Genomic DNA, 23,846 nt, shown 5'->3' on the forward strand with positions numbered 1-23,846 from the left:
GATGAAGGTTTAGCAAGTTAAGCAAGATGGCTGGTCACATTGAGGATGAACAGTCGTGACATGGTGTCCAACATGGCTATCAATAAAGTACTTGTAGCCAGCCATCTTGGTCATAGATGCGGCCATGTTCCACATTTGTGGAAATAAGTATACTATGCTCACTGTAGGATTTAATCAAGATGTGTCTTTTATTTGAAGTAACAGATCACATGGAGTAAGGTAATGTTTTAACTTCAGTCATGAATGACCTGATACTCATGGTATTACTCTTTGAATTTTTTGCTCAAAATGGATGATCGAGAGATATCACACATGGAACATTTTTGATACACATGGCTGAGACAGCACTCAAAGTCTCCAGGGAATGTATGGATAGACTTTAAAAGCATTTGATAGGTTGTATCCTCTTCATTTGCAATTACAGTCAAATTTACACGGATCTAAAGCTTGCATTGTACCTTGGTCACACAGAGAGCAAAAATAATACCCCTATGTATATACATTGTCATATACAGTGTCAGAGTCAGTTCTGTATAGTTTTGTTCGACAGTTTGTGATATTTCGATAACAAGTTCTCAGGAACTATTAACCCGTTGAGGACGAGTCCCGAGTATACTCAGGCAGATGTCTATGGGAAATGAGTGTTGTAGCAAAATCAGCCCGTCCTCAACAAATTCCTAGCAGCACACTGAACTCATATGCGGACAAGCAGTGATTCGGTATGGGGGATGGGGGATCACTTTGAACAGCCCTGGTACGCTTCAGTGGTTGTCAATCAAATGCACAGGTCTCTTACCGTAACTCAGCCTCTATATTGTTGGGTCATGGAAATGCTGGTTGTAACATCCTTCAGTGCTTTGACAAATCAGGAAGTAGAACTTGCTCACTTACGGAACCACAGTGAGTCTGCTCTGTGCAGTGAAACTTTCGGGACTACGGAAGTGTACACATTTACAATGTGTACTAGTAGAGTGTGACTTGCCAGTAGTCTTGCTATATACCAAAGAAAAACAGTGGCAAGCACCTTATAGTAGCCTGTTTGAAGGGAACTGTTTTGGGACAACCAGTGTTGTGCTCATTTCAGTCAACTGTGTCGGCAGAATTGTAGGTGAGATAACTGTGTGGGATTTATTCTTTGAATTTGTGCCAATCTGTTTTTGAGCGAGGGTGTCACAAAGACCTGAAAAGATTGATACATATAAAGTCGAAGGTGGGTGATTGATTGACGCATCCATGCACTCTGTCATTGTTGTATACCTAGACATTTCTTTGACCTATTGTATTGGATCTGTATACTGAAATAATACATCATGTCTTTGAATGAGCGATAATTACCAAGTGTTTGTTTACAAGTGTTTACAGGCGATACAGTTGATGTAATGTTGATAAGAAATGTGAAACTGATCTTCATTTACCTTGAAGTTAATGAGCTGGATTTTTTTTTGTGTGTGTACACACGCACATGCATATTATGTGTAATTTTTTTTTCATCATACATGTATGCCTAAATATAGACTTAATATGAGATCATTTAGAAGTTCTGATAACCTATTATAGAAATTCTTGTCTGTGGGCGTAGCAGATTCAAGCAGAGATTGAATGTTGATATTGTTGCAATTGAAACAGATACATCAGTTGACAAATGTCCAAGTTTCTATAGATCGTAGTCTGGTCTCACACATTTTACAGTGTAAGACATTTCCTTTGCAGAAGTTTGTTGTATTGCAAAGTATGTACACTGTATACTGCAGTTGCGTGAACTGACTGAACTACAAATAGAAGAGTTTGTTTGCAAAAACCGATAAGTCCATTTTTGAAGATTTTGAAGTATGGTCTCTGTCATAAAGTACAAAATAATACCTTTTAATTGATATATTGGTCACCACAGATAAAGGTACATTTTTGAAGTTATGGTCAAAAGAAGCAAAATTTTTCTTATTATTCTCTGTATTTTTCTTGACCTTTAATCGCAAATATCTCCATTTGTCAGATATGGACTTATAGGTTTTTGCAATCAAACTCTTCAAATATTATAGATGTTTCTGGTTAATGAAGTCTTCTTTTCTCTCACTCTCTCTCTCACTCATTGTGCCACAGGTGCAGACCTTTTCAGCCATCACACTGACAAACTAAAGGCTTAATTGTTGGTCGGAACATGAAGTGCCAAGTTGAGACGGGGAGTTAAGAGTGGAATTCAGAGTGGAGGAGAGCAAATTGCTATGTCCTGAGGGAGTTTTGAAGGACTAAATCATTCAGTAGACCAGACCCGCAGAAGGAAAAGAAAATGGTAAGATATTGTTTGTTTGTTTGCTTTGTTTGACTATTAACATGTCTATTTTTGCGGTAATTCTAGTATTTATCCCTTTTGCTTTCCATACCTTGTTGTCATGTATGTACACATTTATCTACTGTATATTGCTTTGTGGGTGAATGTGGTTGCCGTACAGTTATACCGGTACTCTTTAACTCTTATATCTGCAGACTTTCGGTTATGATCATGACCGCTTTTTAACTTCCTTAATTACGTTGTAAATCAATCTTGTGCCTACACTCTAATTGTGTGATTATACGAAAAGTATGTTGTGTATTAAGACTGTGCTCTTTGATGGATTACTTTTCGCATCAAGTGATAGCTATATAGGGTGAAAAAGGTTAGGCATGCGATGTTTCTTGCTGTGAAAGTGAGATTAGCAAGGCTTGATGACAAGGAAAACTGTTTCTTGATAACAAAGCATGCATTGCTGAATGAAGTGCACCTACATAATTATCCCTTTGGGAAGGTACATGTAGACCATGTCTCACGGGCTCATTTTATGAGGCAGATGGGACAATTGTACTTTGAACTTGTGGTCTATCATATCGACAACCATATCATGAACCAATATTCAGGCGCGGTGGAGCACCCCAATTTGCATCTCATTATCGCCCCGTTCTATTTGAATTTCCAGCGGGCATCCACGGCTGTCCGAAACTGTGTGCATGAAAAAGTCAAATCTTTACCTTCTCCTTGTGCCGCTATGCGTGCCGCTTGTAAACTCAACCTTCCCACACTATAAGTTTTTAAAAACCTTCCTTTTGATGAAAAAATTATGAAATTTGCTGCACTAGAACTTGAGATATTAAAGCGTTTTGAAAATCACCTCTCGCAAAACATGCTCTCTGTTTTTTTCCGACTGGACTATGGCCGGGCTCCAATGTGTCCGAAATTGGCAACATAAGTTTATCAGGCCTCAATCCATATATGGTGAAAATTTTCGCTTGGTTCCACCTGTACTTTTTGAGAAATCAACTTGTTTCTACAGGGTTTGGAATAGAAAATTGTAGTCAGCGGAACAATTGAAAAAGACGTCATTTCTTTTCCCGTAATATTGGGCATGCGTGTTACGTGAGATTCAGGATTTCGTGCTCATTGTTGGTTTGCATGTGACGCAGTCAATTTTGCTGAGTGTCGCACGGCGGTGACTGCTGAGCTGCTGCCGCGCATGCTGCATGCAGCAAAGCGTTGTGTGTGCTGTGACATGCAACGCTACAGTCACGCGATTATATATACATGGGACCGACCTGTACGCTTTGCGTTCGTGTCATTTTTGACGTCACCTTCTGTTTTTTTCCGACACAACCATGGCCGGGAATATTACTGTATGACATTTAAAATGCAAGCAGATACATAAATTTAGGTGTACGTTGTTCGAATGGCGCTTTGGTTCCGCAATCACATTTCGTGAATTTTAGGATGATTTTCGAGGCATATTTTTGGTAATTTTGCTCGCCAGGTTTTCGCTAAAATTTCACATTTTATCATTGTCAAATCCTTTAATATGTTATATGTGCATATTCGGACATGTTTTAAAATTCAAACTAACTCAATTTTAATCCGAAAATAGGTTTCCTTAAATTGTTATTAGCTTGAGAAGTTGTTTACTTTTTCTCAACTACGCGAGTACATGTTGTTTACTTTATGCAAATGAGGCTTGGCTGCCGATGGATTTCTGCGAGATAATTGGGGTGCTCCACCACGCCTGTATTATATCGCATTGTATTTCTCTGTACCGTACATTATGATCAGCTCATTTGCTTTTAATCATTGATAAATTATGATACAGTGCCCATTTAAGTCAGTCTTCATACACTGCATGTGTGATGTTTGTGTATGTATGAGTGTGTCATTGCCGAGCTACAATGTAGTACAAGGAATAGATGCGTTTGTATACATTTGTGCTCAAAAGCTGTAATTTTGAAATAGACATGTATTTACAGCTACATGATAGAATAAACAGCAGGTCAAGAGAGTTATTGCAACACAGTGTCATGGTAACAATAATAGTGATATGTGAATAATAATTATGAATGACATTTCATATAGTTCTTGATGTGGGCATTTCTAAGCGCATTGATACAGATATGAAAAGTTGAATTAATAAACAGAATATAATTGCATAGACTGAAAAGTGACTCTTATTGAATCAAAGCCCCAAACAGAATCCGATGCTGTCCACTCCTGTACATGTAGTAAGTGTCAGATGCGTGCAATGCATTTGTTGCCTAGTGTTTGGCTAATATTAAGTAACCGGCCCCTGTGAAATGCCACGAGGCAGTGTGCAGGTTTCCAATCGCAAAGATCTCCTTGTACATTATGCATTGCTTCTGTTGTGGTTGTTTTTTGTTACGTAATGAGAGACGATGATAGAGAATGTGTGCATTAAGATCCGTAGGTAGCTCAGAATAGAATCTTGGAGTCAATCATTAAAAAAAAAAAATTTATCATAACATAAATCTTCATTTTGAGAAGATGGTGCTCAGGTACTGCTGCAATGCACAGAAACAGTACGTCCATTTTAGATACATATTAAAGGACAAGTTCACCGTCATCAACATAAGGATTGAGAGAATGTAGCAATATTAGTAGAACACATCATTGAAAGTTTGAGGAAAATTGGACAATCCTTTCAAAAGTTATGAATTTTTGAAGTTTTTGTGCAGTCACCGCTGGATGAGAAGACTACTGCAATGTATGATGTCACATGCGTACAACAATATAAGGAAAATATAAAGAGAATTTAACAAAATTTCGTCTTTTAAAAAAACTACACATTCCCTTGACTCGTTACTGACATATGTTATGGGTAATATTATTCCCATTGCCTTTAGAAATAGGCAAGTCAAGTGCTCTTTTATTATGCGAAAGAAGTGAAAATATGTTGAATTTTCTTTACATTTTCTTTATACTGTTGTACTCATATGACATCACGAGCCTTAGTAGTCTCCTCATCCAGCGCTTCCAACACAAAAATTTTAAAAATTCATAACTTTTGCATCGATTGTCCAATTTCTCTCAAACTTTCACTGATGTGTTCTACTAATATTGCTGCATTCTCTCAATCCTTATGTTTATGAAGGTGAACTTGTCCTTTAAAGCAATTGAAATTTGCTGCTGGACAAGTGAAAACAGGAGTGCACTTGCCCTGACTATACATTGTATGTGTAGGCAATTGCGCAATTGATGCTGTGACTCACCATAAAAGAGAAATTATGAGAAGGGGTTGTCCAAAGCATCACTACAAAGCACTGATGTTAGGAGCATACAATGCACCAACTGTTCAGCTTTTACTTACATGTATAGTATGGCAGATATGTAGCAAAAATTGGTCGAAATGCTCACATCCGGCGGAAAGTATGAAATTTTGCATATAGGGGTATTTTGGGGCGCTGATTTCAAATATTGCCGGATCCAAGAGATCTGACCACGGGGTCGGCCGCCATTTTTAATTCCAATATGGCCGCCATCACAAAACAAATTCAAAGATCCCTATCATCAGTTGTGAATGACCTGTGGCATCAAAATTTAGTATACATATATGAGCGTTTTGACACATAGAATTTGATGACAGATTGATTTGGAGTGTCTGACAAACATCGAATGGCCACCATTTTGAATTCCAATATGGCTGCCTCGACGAAAATTCAAAATCCTTATCTCGATTTCTAAGTGATGAGTGACCCTGAAATTAGGTGTAAACAAGTATTTTAACATACTGAGTTAAAATATTAATTGATGTGATGTGTCTGACAAACGCAATGCCTGCTATTTTGAATTCCAATATGGCTACGAAGACAAACATCACGACTAACATTCACGGGGATGTCAAAAAGTGCAGCAAAAAGGAAGCATAATGCACCTTTCACTGACGTCACAATGTAAATACAGCAGCGCGCACTCTATCAGCGACAAACGCGCGCTCAATCAGGTAGCCTAATTTACAAACCCGAGATAGAGATTTTCAACACTCCAACATGGCAAATATGTATAAAAATTCAAATTGGCTGCCGTGCAGCTTGTCAGACATATCAAATAAGTCTGTTATTGAAGTCATCATAACACCATGCTTTTATATATCAATTTCCAATGGCTACTGTCATTCAGAACTGAAGATAGGGATCTTTGACGGCGGCCATATTGGAATTCAAAATGGCGGCCGACCCCGTGGCCAGATCTCTTGGATCCGCCAATTTTTGAAATCAGCGCCTCAAAATACCCCTACATGCAAAATTTCATACTCCGCCAGATGTGAGCATCTTTTTCACATATCTGCCCTACTAGTAGACATTGATTGTAGTACCATTTATAAGAACAGTAGTGGTAGTAATAGAAAGAAATGGAATCCCTTTGTAGCAGTAGAAGTAGCAATAACCCGAATGAGCACTAGAAGGGTTTGTAGTGAGTAAGAAGAACGGTAGTGATAGAAAGAGTGGTAGTACCGGTAGTACAGAAGGTCTAGGATCAAGAGGAGGAGGAAATGAAAAAGGTGATGGAGCGTGATCATGAGGTACATTCTCTTTTTGATATTGAATAAAGTTGTTTAAAAGGAGATAAGCCATATGAAGCTGAGAATACAAAGGGGGCTTCAATATGTGTCTTCCTGTGTGGATTAGGCTCTGTATTGGCTGAACACGAAGAGGGCAAACCAGATTATGTGCAGTGGTATAAAAATGTATGATTCAATAAACAAAGTGCCCTCTGTGTTTGCAAGATTGCGCTCAGCAGGAAATCAAAGTGGGTGGATTCCCCCCAAATTGGACTTATCAGTTACTCCCACTCATTTTATATTTTTGTTTAATTTCTGTGATGTGTGAATTTTGTGCCATAAAGTCATAGTCTGGAGTGTGTGTATGAGTGAGATATCCATCATTCATGCACAAAGGAAGTTGTTAATGATTCATTCTCTTCGTCAATTTTTCTGTGACTTTGCAACAATCTCAATGCCAAAGAGTAATGTACTGTATAAAGTTACATTATGTGAATGATGGTCTTTGCAGAGTGGTGGCTTTGATAATATGGATTGAACTTAAGAACCAGTCTCTTTGTCATAGTAGTAGTGTGTTTACATCATACGCAAGTGCCTGGAGTTCAATGCAAATAGTCAAATTTGTGTTGTGCTTTCATGCTTATAAAGAGACTTGAAATGGGTACATAAATCACATAACACATCATGATCATTTGTGTTTTTACTGGTTTCATGGGCACTCAAATAATTCCCTTAAAATATTCTACTGCCTCAAACTGATGTGGGTAAAATTGGTGTTTCTTGTGCTCAGTTTAAAATAAAAACAAAGTTCCTCTATGGCAATCTTGAATAAACTTGACAGTGTATTCCTGCTATCAGTGAGAGGAGCTTTGTATGAAAAATGTTGTGTTTTAATCTTTGTAAGATTCATACTCTTTTGATGTAAATGGAAGTTAGTCAAACATTCGAAAAGAACCAGTTAACCTTTTCAGATCTTAGTCTGTACTAAAGCTACTTTTACACTGAAACCTGATGTAGTATAAAGTACGTAGGAGGTTTGTCATTATGCCGGGGCTGTTACCTGTAGATGATACCCTTTGCATACTTCAGGCCCTTTCAGACTGCTTTGGAACGAGGGCACCTGCATGCAGCTGATGAATTTCTTAGATGAATTTCTGAAATTTATGAAATGTCTATTGCATGAAACATCAATGAAACTTCAGTGAAGTTACTCTCCTTACCTCTCGACTGCACTGTACTGTAGCTAGAGATAGTTCAGTGGTGATTCAATGGTAGGCACTGGTAAAAAATGGCGCTTTAGTTGAAATCGCGATTATGAATGTGTGCATACTGGTCAATGGTGAGGTGCTCACTCCTGCGCCACCCTTCCTATGGATACACCATGCAGACAGAGGTATACTGTTGTACACTGTACCTATGCTGGGGGGGGGGGGGGGTGTCTTTATACCTTCTATTATTGGTATGCTATTTTCAACAGGTGTCATTAGGCCCGTTCACACACAAGGGAAAAAGTGCGATTTAAAAATCGATTTTCTTATCGCGATCAAAATTTCGAAATTTTTTCCTGTGTGGACAGAAAAATTTCACTAATTTTCGCGATCCTAATCACGATCCAACTCGCACTATTAGTGCGATTTTTCAGAATAATCGCAATTATTTTGCCAAGCGTCGTGTGTGTGAGCGCGATCGAGATTCGGAAATCGGTATTTTTAATCCCATCGTTCGTAGCGCGTGAACGTCAACATTATTGGGACCGCGGGGTCAGTCTTCGGTCATGCAAGTTTCGCGCATGTGCAATTTGGCCACTGATCGTTCTTTCCTTGCTGCGAAGTGCGATTTTTCCTTGTGTATGAACAGTCGAAAAAAAAATCGAAATTTGGATCGCGATTGTAATTTCGATTTTCGTTGTGTGTGCACGGGCCTATTGTCTTACAGTCTGGGAGAATTCATCGCAGATCAAAAACTGTACAATGTAAAATTATCTGTGTGGAGTCACTGGGAACTCACAGGAAAAATCACTGTGCAAAGTTAGTCCAAAAGTGGCATTTAAAGGCAAGGTGCATCATTCTGTAATGCTGCCAACATTGTTGCAGCTAGATGATGGTGAATTCTCTTTTTCTTTTTCGTTTTTCTTTTTTTCGCAGGCCTACCACTGGCAGAGCCAAGGGCGGAAGCAGAGTGGGGTGGAGGACATGGTACTCCTCAGTAAGATTCAGGAGGGTGCCATCGTTGACAACCTGAAGAAGAGGTTCATGGATGACTTGATTTATGTATCCTTTGACGCCATGTGGGTGATTGATTGCCTGAGGGGATTGATGGATTGACTTCTTTCATGTATCAAATGTCACATGATCTGCCGTGTGCATTGCATTTTCTATCATCGTTCGAGTGGAAATAGTAGAAAATTACAGACATTGTACTGTATTTGCAATGAGTGTGAAAAAATTATAGAATGTACCGGTATATGAGATCTTTTAAAGTAAAGCCCACTGTATGGAAAAATGTGAAGGCATTTTTTATCTTAGTTTAACAGCAAACCTTAAGAGAGAATTTTATTTATAAGTGGAGCATCTTAAATGTCAGTGATTATTATTTGTTTCGATAAGAGGAGATAAAATTTTTTCTGTTAGTCTATGCTGCAAATTGCTGTCTGTAGCAGTGATGTGACATAACGTTCTAACTTCCCAAATTTAGCCATGAGAACTGCCAATTTCAGGCTGCACCGATGACATCATTTAGCTTGAATTGTCCATGAACTGTGAGGGTGGTGTTGGTTGAGGCATCAGTTTCTAATTGGCCTGACTGTGTTCCTCTTCCTGACCATTTCTGCTGACTGCTGGCCTCGCTGGCTAGTGCTGACTTAAAACACTTTCTTCTTTTTTTTTTCAAAGTGAAATTGCAGCTGTGCCAGCTTAGATGGACTCTTTCAACAAAAGGTGCATCAAAGTATCAGAGTTAATGTGGTACATATTTTGTATTAAACACCACAGTAATTTGTTGACACTGTTCTCACTGGTGATATCACCACAGTGCATGTAATAGACACTGTGGTAGTCCACTTGGTACCTTTCTCATTCGTGAAATACTGCAGTATTTCTGGTATTAAAGGGGCCCTGAAATCCAAATTCATGTTGATTAGTGTTGATTTATGATACCCTCAACATCACTTTTGCAGTAAAACAAATACCTAGAAACATTCCATATATTTTGAACGATTTTTTTCTTCTATCTTTCTTCAGATTACTTGGGAACGCCCACAAAAAATCCTTCCAAACCAATCAACATTAATATTCTTGAGATGACATCATCTGTCAATCATTGCTAAAGTACTGAAATGTTTAATAGAAGACATTGGAATGCACCTTCCTCTCGACTCAGCATAACTTGCATGTTTCTGTCATATTAATGTGACTAGCAAAAGACATGGCGAGCCATGGATATCATATGACCTACATTTTAAATGTTGTGCATTGTGGCCACTTGTCACTTGTTGTATATATTCGTCTATGTTAAAAATTCTACTATTCATAAAATCGCAAAGTCATATGGTAGACTGCAGCAATTGGTTCTATGCAGGAAGGAATAGGCGTCTGTGGTGTGGACTATCTTCTCCTCATCCTGCTGATTGGTGGGCTTTGTTGCCCTTCCAATTCCTGGGCATGGTGTCCAATGTCTTTTGGGCGTCTATGGCACTTATCTTCTGTCTGTTCATGCACTTCTGAGCTTATAATACGTTTATCTGTAATCCTTCTTCATCTCTATAGAATATCGTCTCAGTTCTGCTTGTTTTAGGTGAGAAGGGCAATTGACCTTTATGATATCAATGCAAATATGTTTGAATTAGAAATACAACATACACGTATGTGTGTAAATGTGTTTGTTGTGTGCATATTTTTCTAAAATTTCTGTGTGGTTCTAACTGTGAAACTCACATCCGATCCCTGAGGAAATACTCTTGTATGGTTTTAAGTGCTCTTTGTCACTGATGACTCATACTGTGACACACAGATGGTTTTATTCGACAGGAATTCCACAAAAGTCAAAGGTTTCCATATTAAACCAAATGGTGGTTAGGCAGAGTGTGAAAGTTCTATCAACCACTTTTGAACTTTCCAATTTCTTTTTCACACTTCAATCAATTGATATACTCTCGTAAGCTCAAGTGGGAAGCGGGAAGGTATATAGCTGAGCTGAAATCATGTCCAGCTATTAACACCAAGTTACCAGAGAAATGTATAAATTTACATTGGTTTATATCTTTAACACATTCTTTTGAACAGAAAGCTATTTGCTGTGATCGATATAGAAATGTTTGTTATTAAAGGTGCTTGACATTTTAGTACTTAAAAGTTTCTGTCCAACATCTACTCACTGAAGTAAGCAGTCAATTGCACACCATTATGTAGGGTTTTTTTCCTGACTGGAATGACTCGGGCACACAAAGAACCATACAAAATAACAAAAACGAGTCAAAGTGATATGATATGATTCCAGCCAGTTTACTAGTATTGTAAGTGCGGGTTATGTAATCCATTCCACACCTGCAACTTGTCTTGTTTAGCCACGTACTGTATACTCAGTATGCCATATATTTAGCGAGTCTAAATTTTCGCGAATTGGGACTTCCCAACGATTTCGCGATGGTAGAGTTACTATACCCCAAACAGAAAAATGTTTACGTGTGTGTCACATTCATATCGGGATCAGAGTCATTATTTTTGTGTGTCTCTAATTTTGCGAATAGCACCCGACTCATGAAATTCGTGAAGATAAAAACCTCGCGAAATATTCAGCGTATACAGTACCCATAGATATTGCAAGTTTCAAACTCTAGAATTCTTTAACTCTATCTGTCACCCTGTTGAATTAAATATAGATTTCAGTGTACTACTGTTAGGACAAACACTTACAAAATATTCTTGTTACAATTTCATGTAAAAATTTACATCTCTAAATTATCATAGATATGTACATTGTATATTCTTATATGTACTTTAGTGTACCACTGTAGCAAAATTTTGATATAATGAAAGAAAATTGCTGAACCTGAGAACTATATGTTATTTATTATATTATATGGAAACATGCATTTGCAACTTGTTGATGCAATTACTGTTCTGAAATAGCTCTATGTTTGAAGGTGACACATGGTTATATTCTTACCAGCAATTAATAGCTCAGTTGTTGTTTGAATTCTGAATTAATGGTTTCACACAAAGGCTTTATTACCTGTATTGTTGAGGATGTGGTCCCTCAGTATAGTTATGAAACTAGCTAATTATAGCCCCAGATACGATATTATCCAGAATGCAAATTTGTGTATTGCATGCTTATTTGCCATTAGCAGAGGGTTTTTTTTTTTTTTTTTTTTCAATTAGATGAATGAAGCATTGCACACTGTTACTGTACTTCATGTCCTTGACTTAGTTCTAGAAGTCTATAATGTCTCGTTGGCACAGGATTTGTAATGAAATTAACACATCAAATTTCCAGGCACTTGTATACTGTATCACATCTGGGACTTTCCCGTGAAAGGCTTCCAAAGACAGGGACAATGTCATCACCCCAAAAAAAATCTGACATGAAACTTGTGAAGTTTTATACTGTGTGTCTTCATAACTATGAAAACTTGCGAAATTAACTCTGATGAAGAAAACAAAATTAAAGTTTCTGGAAGAACTGTGCATGGCCAGTTTACTCATTCAACACGCGCTCATAGAAGAGCGGATATGGAATTCCCATGAGTAACTTTGCAAGTTTTCTGCTATGTGTGTTCTTAGTACAATACACCTTGCAAAGTTTCTTGCAAAGTTTCGTGTGGAATTTGGCTAAGTTGCTAGCCAACCTTTACACAACTTTGCAAGTTTTCAAGCCCAGTTAAGATGGCCTGAGACTTAAAGGAGGATGTCATGCGACTGACTTCATGCACTTGAACAAAAGAAACAGAGGAGTGAAATTATGGGCATTTAAATTGATGAACAGTGAAGAATGTACATCTGTAGGACCAGGGAGGAAGGAGAGGACAGTATACAAGGACATTCTTCATCAGTTTGGGATGAATTCATTCACGAGTCTCAGTATAAAAAAACATCATTGTTTTTATAACCTGTGAGATTATACATGCAACCTCCTTCTTGTCTTTTACGTGTCCGTGCCCTCTGAATCCACTAGCAGGGCAACCGCTCCAGGAGATTATCACAGTTGGATTTACTTCGGAGAAGAAAACAAAAATCCTTGGTAATTGCCTGTAATTGCGGGCCTGTGGCGTCGAATTAGGGCTAAGTTTAGAGTCAGGAAACTGTCCTGTAGATAGCAAAAGGTAGTGTGTAGTGCGTGGACACTTCCCCTCCCCCCCCCCCCCTTCAATGGCCACAACCTTGTTTAATCTTGCCTGCTTACTTTAGATATCCTGGAAGTCTCCAGATTTCATTCCAGTTCTGTTTTCTCAGGACTCCTGTGTTTCACAATGTATATACTGCAGTCAATGCATGTTTCTTACATCAGGTCTGCAACAACGTTGTTATAACAGAAAAAGTTGTGTAGTGTTCTGATTCTCTTGAGTGTATGTTGATTTTTGGTGTTGAATACGGTATTATGAGTTGTCTGATGTGTAAATTGTCAAGATCTAAAGACTGCAGAATTCCGTGGCAGGTCAGTTAAAAATGCCATTAGGGCATAACCACTTCTTCTATCATTCCTACAGAATTTTGAGGTCTCTGTTAAACATCTAAATTGGCAATGCTTTTGTTAAATTGTTGACAATTGTCATTTACTGCTCCATTGCTTTCTTATGAGTTCATTCAGGTTTACACCCCCCCCCCAAAAAAAAAAAAAAAATCAAACAAACAAACCTCTTTTCAAGTTCAGCATCCTTTAAGGTCTGCATGGTGAAGTCTTGTTTCTCTGGTCATTACCCTCCCCTTTTCTGACTGCAGTTTGTAAAACCAAAACAGAAATCTGCCTCGGGAGTGTCAAATCTGTTGGTAGGGCCCAACAGTTTGCATTTGTCCTTATTTGTACTTTGAAAATTAAATGTACACATAATAATGTGCTGTATAACTTCAGCTTGAGCAAGTGTTTTAAAATGCAGTAGGACTCTACGAGAATTAAAGGTCTGGTATGACTATTGTATCAATGTCAGAATTAGGTACATTGTAAATAGCAGATCGTTGACTCCAGCACAAGATTTCTTTAACCGGGCAAACACGGGGAACTACAGTAGGATGCAGAAAGATTAAGGAAACAAAGGAATCTGTCAGGCATGCAGTGTAAACCACCAAGATAAATAGGCATAGATGCTGATTGTCTGCTGATTTTGCTTGTAAACATGAAGTTGGCTCTCTGTCAGAGGAAAATAACAATCAACAGTTGCATGCTGCCCTCATTGGTGTGAACTACTTTTTGGAAAAGCAGCTTTCACTTCAGCGGCAAATTTACCCTAGTTATATTTGTGGATTCCATAATTGCAGAAATACTAGTATAATGCATCAGTGAAGTTTTAGGAAGATCAGATTGTCGGTTGAAAAGCTGTGAACTTTTAGAAGCTTTGGTTAAATCCATCGCTGGGTATAAGAACACATTGTGCAAACTAATAGAGGCTTGGCTTATTATCCCAAGCCCAAATCATGGTTTCATTAATAGTTCGGGGTAATTCATTCAGTGCAGGGCAATCTATCTATGCCAGATGAGAATTTCCATGTTTGCTCTGCAGCAAGCTCATCAAAACTCCAGTCAAAACACACAACTGCACATTATGCATTTATGGTTTTGATCCTCGTTTAGCGCAAAATCAGAAATCCCAATGGCTTTGTATTGATCACAACCAACAACTTTGTGTTTTTCCTCAAGTAAACTATTATTTTGTTGCGAGTGTACAGTATGCCTTGAAATCTGTTTACCTTAGTGTATGGTCGTTTTGATAGCATATGAAGCAATACTCAGCTGGAGGTCATGTTTGCACGGTCTGGACCTACTTTCCACGAGAGGTTTATTTTTAGAGCTGCTGCAATCAAGTGTGACAGGCCGAATATCATTGTTTGCCATTAGGCAATTGCTGCATTGTATGTAAACATAACAAAAGACTGGTTTTCCCTTGGAACCATAAGGGAGTGTTGTCACATTGTGCAAAAAGTAGACAACTTACATTGAACCTTATGAGAACTCTAGTGGCATGTTAACCCATTCCATCCTGAATTCTGAAATCTCTGAGACCTTAATATGTAATATGAATACAGAGGCCACCAAGTCATCTTCGATGTAGTAGCCGACACCTGACAGGGAATGGGTTAGTTGTACTAGCATATAAAAATGTGATAAAGTATCAATGGAAGTGTAAACAGTGGCTCTAAATCTGGTAGCCTCCTTAGGCACTTTAATCAAATGTGTTTAATGTGTGTGTATGATTGAATATTTACATAAATTTGTTTAACTGTAGCATATATATGTGATGGAAGTATTCACAGCTGATGTGATTGCATTGCCTTATCTGAATTTCTAGCACAAGAAAAGGTTGATATTAAAACTTTTATTTTCTGGTTCCGTATTTGTCTGGAGTTTCTACTGATTAGAAAAAAAAAAAATCATGTAATAGATGTTCAGATGCCACTAGTATTTGGTGACATGACTAGTGCAAGGAACACTCTAACTAAAGACACTCTCTAACTGTGCTTCCAGTTTGTAAAATCTGGATTTCATGGTCATGCATACTGCAGTTAACTGGATTTACTGTGCTCAATGGATCCCATAGACTGTAGCAGACCTTAGAATAAACCATTAATGTGAATATTTTCATACAGAGCATCATTATACAACCCAGCAGAGTGGGACAATACACTGTGTTGGGAAAATGGCCCCTACAGTGGCAAACAGTAGCTTTTAAGCTGGTAACTTCCTTTTGCATTTGATATGTGTGTATGATTGAATATTTACATAGCTTTCTTTTATTGTGGGGTTCAGAGATCCAAAGAGTGAAATAACCCTCTTTATTCCATCATGCTTGTTGGTTATAAAATACTTAAATTGTACAATATGAAAAAAAAAATGATACAGTTCCTTACACATCAATGTGTGTAATTGTGTATACTTACAATGTATGTGTGGGTCTGTTTCTGTATCATGGGGGGGGGGGGGATGTAGTAGGATGTACGGGATCTCATGGATTGGTCAAATCCATCATACATGTATTTTTATCTCTGCTGGCGACATATTGCAATGTGATATTGTTTGTAGGGACCTGGTAAAAAACAGGAAGTTATCATACTTATCAAAAGTGTGTATGGAGGGCATACTTATATGGGTAATTCCATGAAGTTGGGGCAGTGTCCATGTAGCATCGTGATATTTCAAAATTACATTTCAGCATAACTCAATATTAATTATGCTATACATTTATTGTTTGTAGGCTTTACATTTGCATTGAGGCCACACATTTTCCTGGAAATTTTGTGCCATTCAGACTCAGTTGTGATGAAGTTATTAAACAATATGTAACAGTGTCCTGTAGCATCGTGACGTGTCCATGTAGCATCGTGATAAAGAAAATTAAAGAATGTGTCACTATGCTACGCGGTGTCCTTTTTTGTGGCATTTGGTGGACACCGCATAGCATAGTGACACATAGTGTAATTCTATTGTAAAAGTAAAACTGTGGAAAGGAGAGTTAAGATGTTTAGCTATCTGACTAATCTAGTAATTATGCATATTATATCAAATTTTAGTCAAGCTAATTGCATTAATTTGTCTTTTAGGACCAGATTTTAGCTATCACGATGCTACATGGACACGTCACGATGCTACAGGACACCGTTACATATTGTTTCAATAACTTCATCAAAATTGAGTCTGAATGGCACAAAACTTCCAGGAAAATGTATGGTCTCAATACAAATGTAAAGCCTATAAACAAGATATGTAAAGCATAATTAGTATTGAGTTATGCTAAAATGTCACACTTTGTGCCCCAACTTCACGGAATTACCCATATATACAGGGATAGATGTCATTTGAGAAATGCATCACTAGAGCAAAAATAATCCACATTACAGAGCACTTGGCATTGCGGATTTCAGTTAGGATAAATGCACAGTTCTTCCAAACCTTTACCGAGACTTTCAGTGTGTGTATCTTAGTTGGTTGACACTAAGAAGGAATTAAAGTGTGTAGACATATTCAAGGTATTTGTCATCTTTCTGAAAAATGATTGTGTCTAAAATCCTGTCATTGAGACAAAAGTGAGAAAGGTTGCAAAGATTTGTGCAAAAGGGGTCGTCATGGTTTCACTCTGCAATTTTTCCTCAACTTGAACACCTCGTAGTGCATCTGATTTTAATTGCAATAATGATCAGAAACAGTGTTCAGCTATCAAATGGAAAGACACTAGATATCCTTTTCTGCATAATATTGCATAGTTAAGCCAGGGCTCGACACTAACCTTTTTGTTTGGTGGCCCGATGGGGCCACCAAAATCCTTAATTTCAAATTTTTTGTGGCCCGAGAGAAAAATTTGGTGGCCCCGAAAAAACAATAAAAAACATTAAAGTCCTGTTTGTTTTTTTAATGAGACAGATATCTAAGTTTTATCCAGTCATAGTAAGAATTGGAAGTTGGACATAATTATCTACTCATAAATAAGCCTCAACAAACTCGCAACACTCACTCTCAGGCACTCATTTAGTCCTTCTCATGCATCCTTTAAACATTATAACTGCTAATTTCCGGCGCAAAAAGTTACGAATTAATTGACGTACGTACTTTTCAAAAAATTTTGGTGGCCCGAGGCGGGCCACCAAATTTGCCTTTTTTTGAAATTTGGTGGCCCGACTTTCATTTTTGGTGGCCCCGGGCCACCGGGCCACCGTTAGTGTCGAGCCCTGGTTAAGCAGACTGTAATGTCTCATCTTTATTCGTTCATGCAGGAAGTGATGGACAAGCCCTCCGAGAGAGATCTTATCGGTTAGTTTCAATTTTAATGTTGTGATTTCTTTTTTTTTTTTTTAGGTTTGTTGTGATACATAATAAGACGTTATTTACTTAATGATGGAGCACCACAAACAGAAGCCAGTTTGCCAAGCAAACCTTTTGGTATGCCCGAGGGATGTTTTGGTAGTTCGGTGTAAAAGTGTCAGAGGTAAAAATGTCAGGGGTAAAAATGTCAGGGGTAAACATGTCAGAGGTAAAAATGTCAGGGGTAAAAATATCAGAGGTAAAGATGTCAGAGGTAAAAATGTCAGAGGTAAAGATGTCAGAGGTAAAAATGTCTGAGGTAAAGATGTCAGAGGTAAAAATATCAGAGGTAAAGATGTCAGAGGTAAAAATATCAGAGGTAAAGATGTCAGAGGTAAAAATGTCAGAGGTAAAGATGTCAGAGGTAAGAATGTCAGAGGTAAAAATGTCAGAAGTAATAACTTCAGAGGTTTTGTGTAGGCCTACATTTTTCTGCCGTGAATGATTTTCAAGTGACCCTTACTGGATGTAATGACTGTGATGTCATTTACTTTCCTACATATCAACAGGAAATCACCTTTCTTGGAATGGCAGTTAGTGATCAACGATTGCCGTTTTGCATGGAAAAATGTTGTAAACTGCAAGAGACACGAACCTCTGCAAAGCGCATGCTTCTTTGGAGTGTGACTTTGCAATTACCCTTTTATGATGTAGCGTGATGGATGGCTGGTTCCTCGCCGGCTTTGTCTCAGACACTCGACAGTATTGGAATCATATGTATGTAGATTAACCCGTTGAGGATGAGTCCCCGAGTATACTCGGGCAGGTGTCTATTGAAAATGTGTGTTGCAGAAAAATCAGTCCGTCCTCAATGGGTTAAAGGACATTCTGTAGCTTGTGCCACGATTGCCAAAATTCAAAAAAGAAAAAAAAAAGTGAGAATGGGGGAGGCGCAGAGATGGGCAGTTTGGTTGCACATTACTGGTTTCTCAACCCATAGAAATACAGCCATGCATCCCATGCGAAACTTTCAGCTAGAAATTGCCATTCGAATTCAATCCACTAAATGATAGCTGAGAAATGAGAATCAGCATGAATATTTTTTTGTTGTTGTCTTTCACTTTAATCACTAATGATTAGGAAAGATCTATAATCTTCAGTGAAATCACCTCCCACTTCCTTCAATATGTATGTTATCATGAATACTCATACTTGTACACATAATATGCATGCCAAAAGACAGTGCATTGGAGAAATTCCCTCCAAACATTTTCTTAAAGAAACAACAACAGAGATTCAGTCAGGTATTGAGTGTTTTCCTTAACCAGTTAGCTGCCAGACTTACATTGGCCCTGTGCTCATATCAGTCAACCCTTTCAAGCAGATGCCCTACTTCACAGACAAGGAGATTGACATGTACCAGGGAGCCGTGAGTATATTTTTCAGAGGAAAGCTACCCAGCATTTCATTAAAATCAGACATGAAATTAGGAAGGATTGTAAAGTTAATATGTTTTCATGAAACAGTAACATTGACGACAACAACATATGCAAATTAGATGTGATTGAGGTAATGATACGCGACATATTTTTACTTTGACCATCAGGAAATATGACTACTATTGGAGAGCAGAAAGAACACGTTCACATGTTAACTTGAGTGTTGTCAAACTCATATAATGTTGCAATGCACGTGTGCAGCAGCAATACAGATCACAATACCATTGCCTCATAACGCGTACATTTGTTTGTACATGAAAATATAAACATTTTATTTTTGGTTGATAGTTTCTCAACTCTGAACCCCTCCCTTATATCAACTTGCAGCAAATTACATGTGACAAGTTTTAAAATACTCTACATTCCTACCCAATTTTGCCACGGCGACATTCATCACTCTGCTTTTTGTTTTGTTTTGTTTTGCAGGCGATTTATGAGAACCCCCCACACGTGTATGCCCTCACAGATGACATGTATCGGAACATGCTGATCGAGTATGAGAACCAGTGTGTCATTATCAGGTAAGCACAGGGGAGATGCAGGGTGCAGCGGAATACGTACGAGCGTATCTCAAAATGTGGGCTGGGATATAATTATCACCACTTGCCTCCATGTGCTGTTCAGTACGAGAGGGCCATCTATGAACATGTGGTGCGTCATCACAAAGGCTGTATAATATCGGGGAAAACGATTCTTTGGTTTTCAGCAGGTATGAATTTGTCAGATGCTAAGCTTTGAATCAGTACTGTGTACACCATAATATATATTTCGCGAGTCTAAATTTGTGCAAATCGGGACTTCCTGACAATTTCACGAGTGGTTAAATTCGCGATCGTGGAGTCCTGTACTGAACAGAGATGTGTATATGCGTACGTCACATTCATATCGGTATTAGAGTCAATATTTTTGCGTGTGTTTAATTTCGCAATTAGCAGCTGATTTTGCGAAATTCACGAAATTTGCGAAAATAAAAACATCACGAAATATTTGGTGTGTACAGTATATGATTTAACCTACATCAATACAAGGAAAATATCTTAAAATGGAATTCAAGTTCAAAAACTGTAATGGTTATATTGCCAAAGTTAGCGTTACGCACATTTTTCTTCTTTCTTGATCTCTGACTGTATAAGGGTGATGTGATGACATACCAGATATTAGTATTCCCTCTGTTTTTTTGTGTTTTTTTTTTGTTTTTCATGATAACCAGCCTTCACAAACTGTTTGTGACCTTTTCACTTTTTTCCTTCTTCTTCTTCCTCCTTTATCACTTCTTGAAATGCCAACATGTAAGACCAAAGTACCCATGGCCAATTTGGGCATTTTTCTTTGTTTTGTTTAAAACTGGAACAGTGATTAAAAAAAAAAAAAAAAAAAAACCCAAGCAGTAACTTCTTTCAGGACTGAAAAGCAAAGATGCACCTCTTTGCATCAGCTATTCCTCCCTGTTGAAATTATTGCTAAAAATCAGTTTGCATTTGATAACAGGAGAAAAATTATGTTTCCAGCCCCTATACTATTATAATGATATATGGATACCTTCGTTCAAGCCAGTAATTATTTTTTTTTTTGAATGCAGGAGAGTACCAGGTTTTTCTTGTTGCTTCTCTAAATGTATGAAAATTACTATTATCATCACTGTCATCATCATCATCATCATCACCACCATTGTCCTCATCATCATCATCATCATCATCACCATTATCCTCCTCCTCCTCCTCCTCCTCATCATCATCATCATCATCATGATCATGATCATGATCATGATCATCATCATCTTTATCATCATCATAATCAACATCACCATCATCATCACTCTTGTTATTACTTCATTATCATCATCATCATTACTATCATCATCATCATCATCATCATCATCATCATCATCATCATCATCATCATCATCATCATCATCATCATCATCCGACATCACTAATGTTGTTATATCTACTGTAAAAGTGGAAATTCTTTTTCGCATTTCGCGCTACCAGAATCTGGCGTGAAAATATGCAAATATTTTTGTTCGCCATATCTTCCAGGTGTTGATGTCTTAATTCTGTGGAATTACAAACATGCAAAACTCTTCTTGCCCGGCCGAGTGTGAGAAATTGGTCGGCGAAAATTCCACTTTTACAGTATTGATGGGTCATTGTTATCATTATGGTTAATGTCCTTTACAAGTCCTTTCTCTTGTCCTGTGGCTGAAACATGAGTGTTGAGGTATTCGTCCGTATCATTACTGTATGACCTATTTTCCTCATATTCAGCAGCCGGCCGCATCAAGGATGTGATGCTTACATTACTGCATTTTAACTGGTACAAGAGATAGGAAAGAAAGAGGCATGGGGGGGGGGGGTAGTGGAAAATACCCAGAAAGAATGAGAAGAGTGCATGTACAACTTGAGCACACCCTATGGCGAGACGATCTACTGAAACTGTAGTTGGGTCCTTAGTATAGAGTTGCAAGATATGTTATTGGAGCTTAAACTTCAGTGTATACTGTATCAGACAGCGAGTTTACTGACTTTATAATTACTTCCTTGTCTTTTTTTTTCTCATACATCATAGTCCTAAACTTTTTCCTTCACATTCAGAATGAAATACATGAAATAGATCATGAAATAGATCATGAAATAGATCATGATTATATGTGTACTAAATGTTTAATGTTTGAACTTCCTTATAATGTTTCGGATGTAGATTTTGAACAGAATGTTCTAGTTGATAGTCATACAGAAATAGAAATAAGTGATCACGAACAGATTGTTAATGAGTTCAAAACAATTGGTGGAATAAGTATTGCACACTTGAATATTTGCTCTCTTCTGAAAAATATGGACGAAATTCGATTACTTCTGAGTAAAGCTAGTATTGATATAATAACCTTTTGTGAAACTCGTCTGGATGAGTCAGTATCTGACCATGAAATATGTATTGATGGGTACAAGACAGTTCGTAATGACCGGAATCGAAATGGTGGGGGCGTTATTTTCTACGTGCGCAGTTCTTTAGATTACGTGGCCCTTGAAGAGTATCATAATCAAGGCTTAGAATTAGCGTGTATACAGGTAACTCTTAATAAACAAAAGCCTTTTATCCTAATGTCGTGGTATAGACCGCCAGATTCGTCTATCAATATATTTCATGGTCTTGAAAATATACTCCAGAGTGTTGAAGCTCGTTATTGTGATTATGTTCTGGTAGGAGATGTAAATTGTGATCTGTTGAACAAGAAACCCTCGTATCATACTTCTCGTATGCAAAGTATAGCAGAAGAATACTCATTAACTCAATGTGTTTCCATGGCAACGAGAGTAACAAAGCACTCTAAAACACTCATTGATCATGTTTATACATCAAAGAGTGAAAATATTACACAATGCAAAGTCTTGCCTTTCAGCCTAAGTGACCATGAAATGGTTCTTTTCTCATGGCGTAAGTGTAAACCGAAATCAGGTGGTAACCACTGTTATATTTCATCACGCAACATGAGAAAGCTTGATATTGAAAAATTTGTAAATGAATTAAATGACTCTTCAGTGGATGAAATATTACAAGAAACAGCAACAGAGAAAGCATATCACATCTGGGTTCATAAACTAAGATCTCTGTTGGATAGGCATGCCCCAGTCAAAAAGAAAAGACTTCGACAAAAGAGGTCACCTTGGATGACTAGTGGTGTCATGGCTTTGATAAGAGAAAGAGACAAAGCAAAACAGGCCGCTAAACGCATGAATAATGATTATGAGTGGCAGAAATATAGAAGTCTACGTAATTTGGTAACATCATCTGTGAGAAAAGCTAAAAGGAAATATGTTATTGATAATATTAGGGAAAATGTAGGAAACTCCACCCTCATGTGGAAAGTTTTAAGAGAGCTTATACCGAGCGCTAAATCCTCTATGAAAGTTCATAAAATTACATATGATGGAAACGAGTATACAGGGTACAAAGATGTTGCAAATGCACTGAACAACCACTTTTCTAATTTGGTTTTGCGAAACAGAGAAAATGTACATTTCAAAAATAATCCTATGCAATATGTACCGAAAGCATGTACAACTTTTGAATTCACTTCAGTGTCAGCTGATGAGGTAAAGAAGTGTATTGATAAAACGCCCCGAAATAAGGCTACTGGGCTTGACACCATACCAGCTTGTATCCTACGGGACACTGTGTCAGTTATCCTTAAATCTTTTACCCACATAGTGAATTTATCATTGAAAGATGGTGTTATCCCGAACGAGTGGAAGTGTGCTAAAATAACACCTCTGTTCAAGGGTGGTGATACAACTGATCCCTCAAATTATAGGCCAATATCTGTTTTGCCTGTAGCTTCAAAGATTTTAGAAAAGTTGGTGTTTAAACAAGTGTATGCTTATCTTAAAGAAAATGATTTATTGACAAAAAAACAATATGGCTTTCGCCCAAAATTTTCTTCAGAAATGGCATTACTAAACCTCACTGAAAATGTAAATAAAGTTATAGATGTTGGACAAGTTGTTGTTGTGGTTACCCTCGATCTTTTAAAGGCTTTTGATATGGTATCCTTTGATATTTTGATTGAAAAATTATGATTTTTCGGATTTTGCAAGGATACTAT

General features: G+C 37.7%; 1 protein-coding gene across 1 annotated transcript in view; it reads left to right on the forward strand.

Annotated features, from left to right (window-relative positions):
- The first annotated feature begins 2,161 nt into the window (after positions 1-2,161).
- LOC140230755 (unconventional myosin-If-like) overlaps positions 2,162-23,846 on the forward strand; it is a 112,323-nt gene continuing 90,638 nt past the window's right edge. Inside the window, exons 1-4 of the mRNA XM_072310891.1 lie at positions 2,162-2,287; positions 8,948-9,073; positions 19,084-19,173; positions 19,670-19,764. Coding sequence (XP_072166992.1) covers positions 2,285-2,287; positions 8,948-9,073; positions 19,084-19,173; positions 19,670-19,764 — 314 coding nt within the window. The 5' untranslated portion in view covers positions 2,162-2,284. The remainder of the gene's footprint in view (positions 2,288-8,947; positions 9,074-19,083; positions 19,174-19,669; positions 19,765-23,846) is intronic.

This window comes from Diadema setosum, chromosome 7, assembly GCF_964275005.1.
Source record: "Diadema setosum chromosome 7, eeDiaSeto1, whole genome shotgun sequence".
NCBI classification, from domain to species: Eukaryota; Metazoa; Echinodermata; class Echinoidea; order Diadematoida; family Diadematidae; genus Diadema; species Diadema setosum.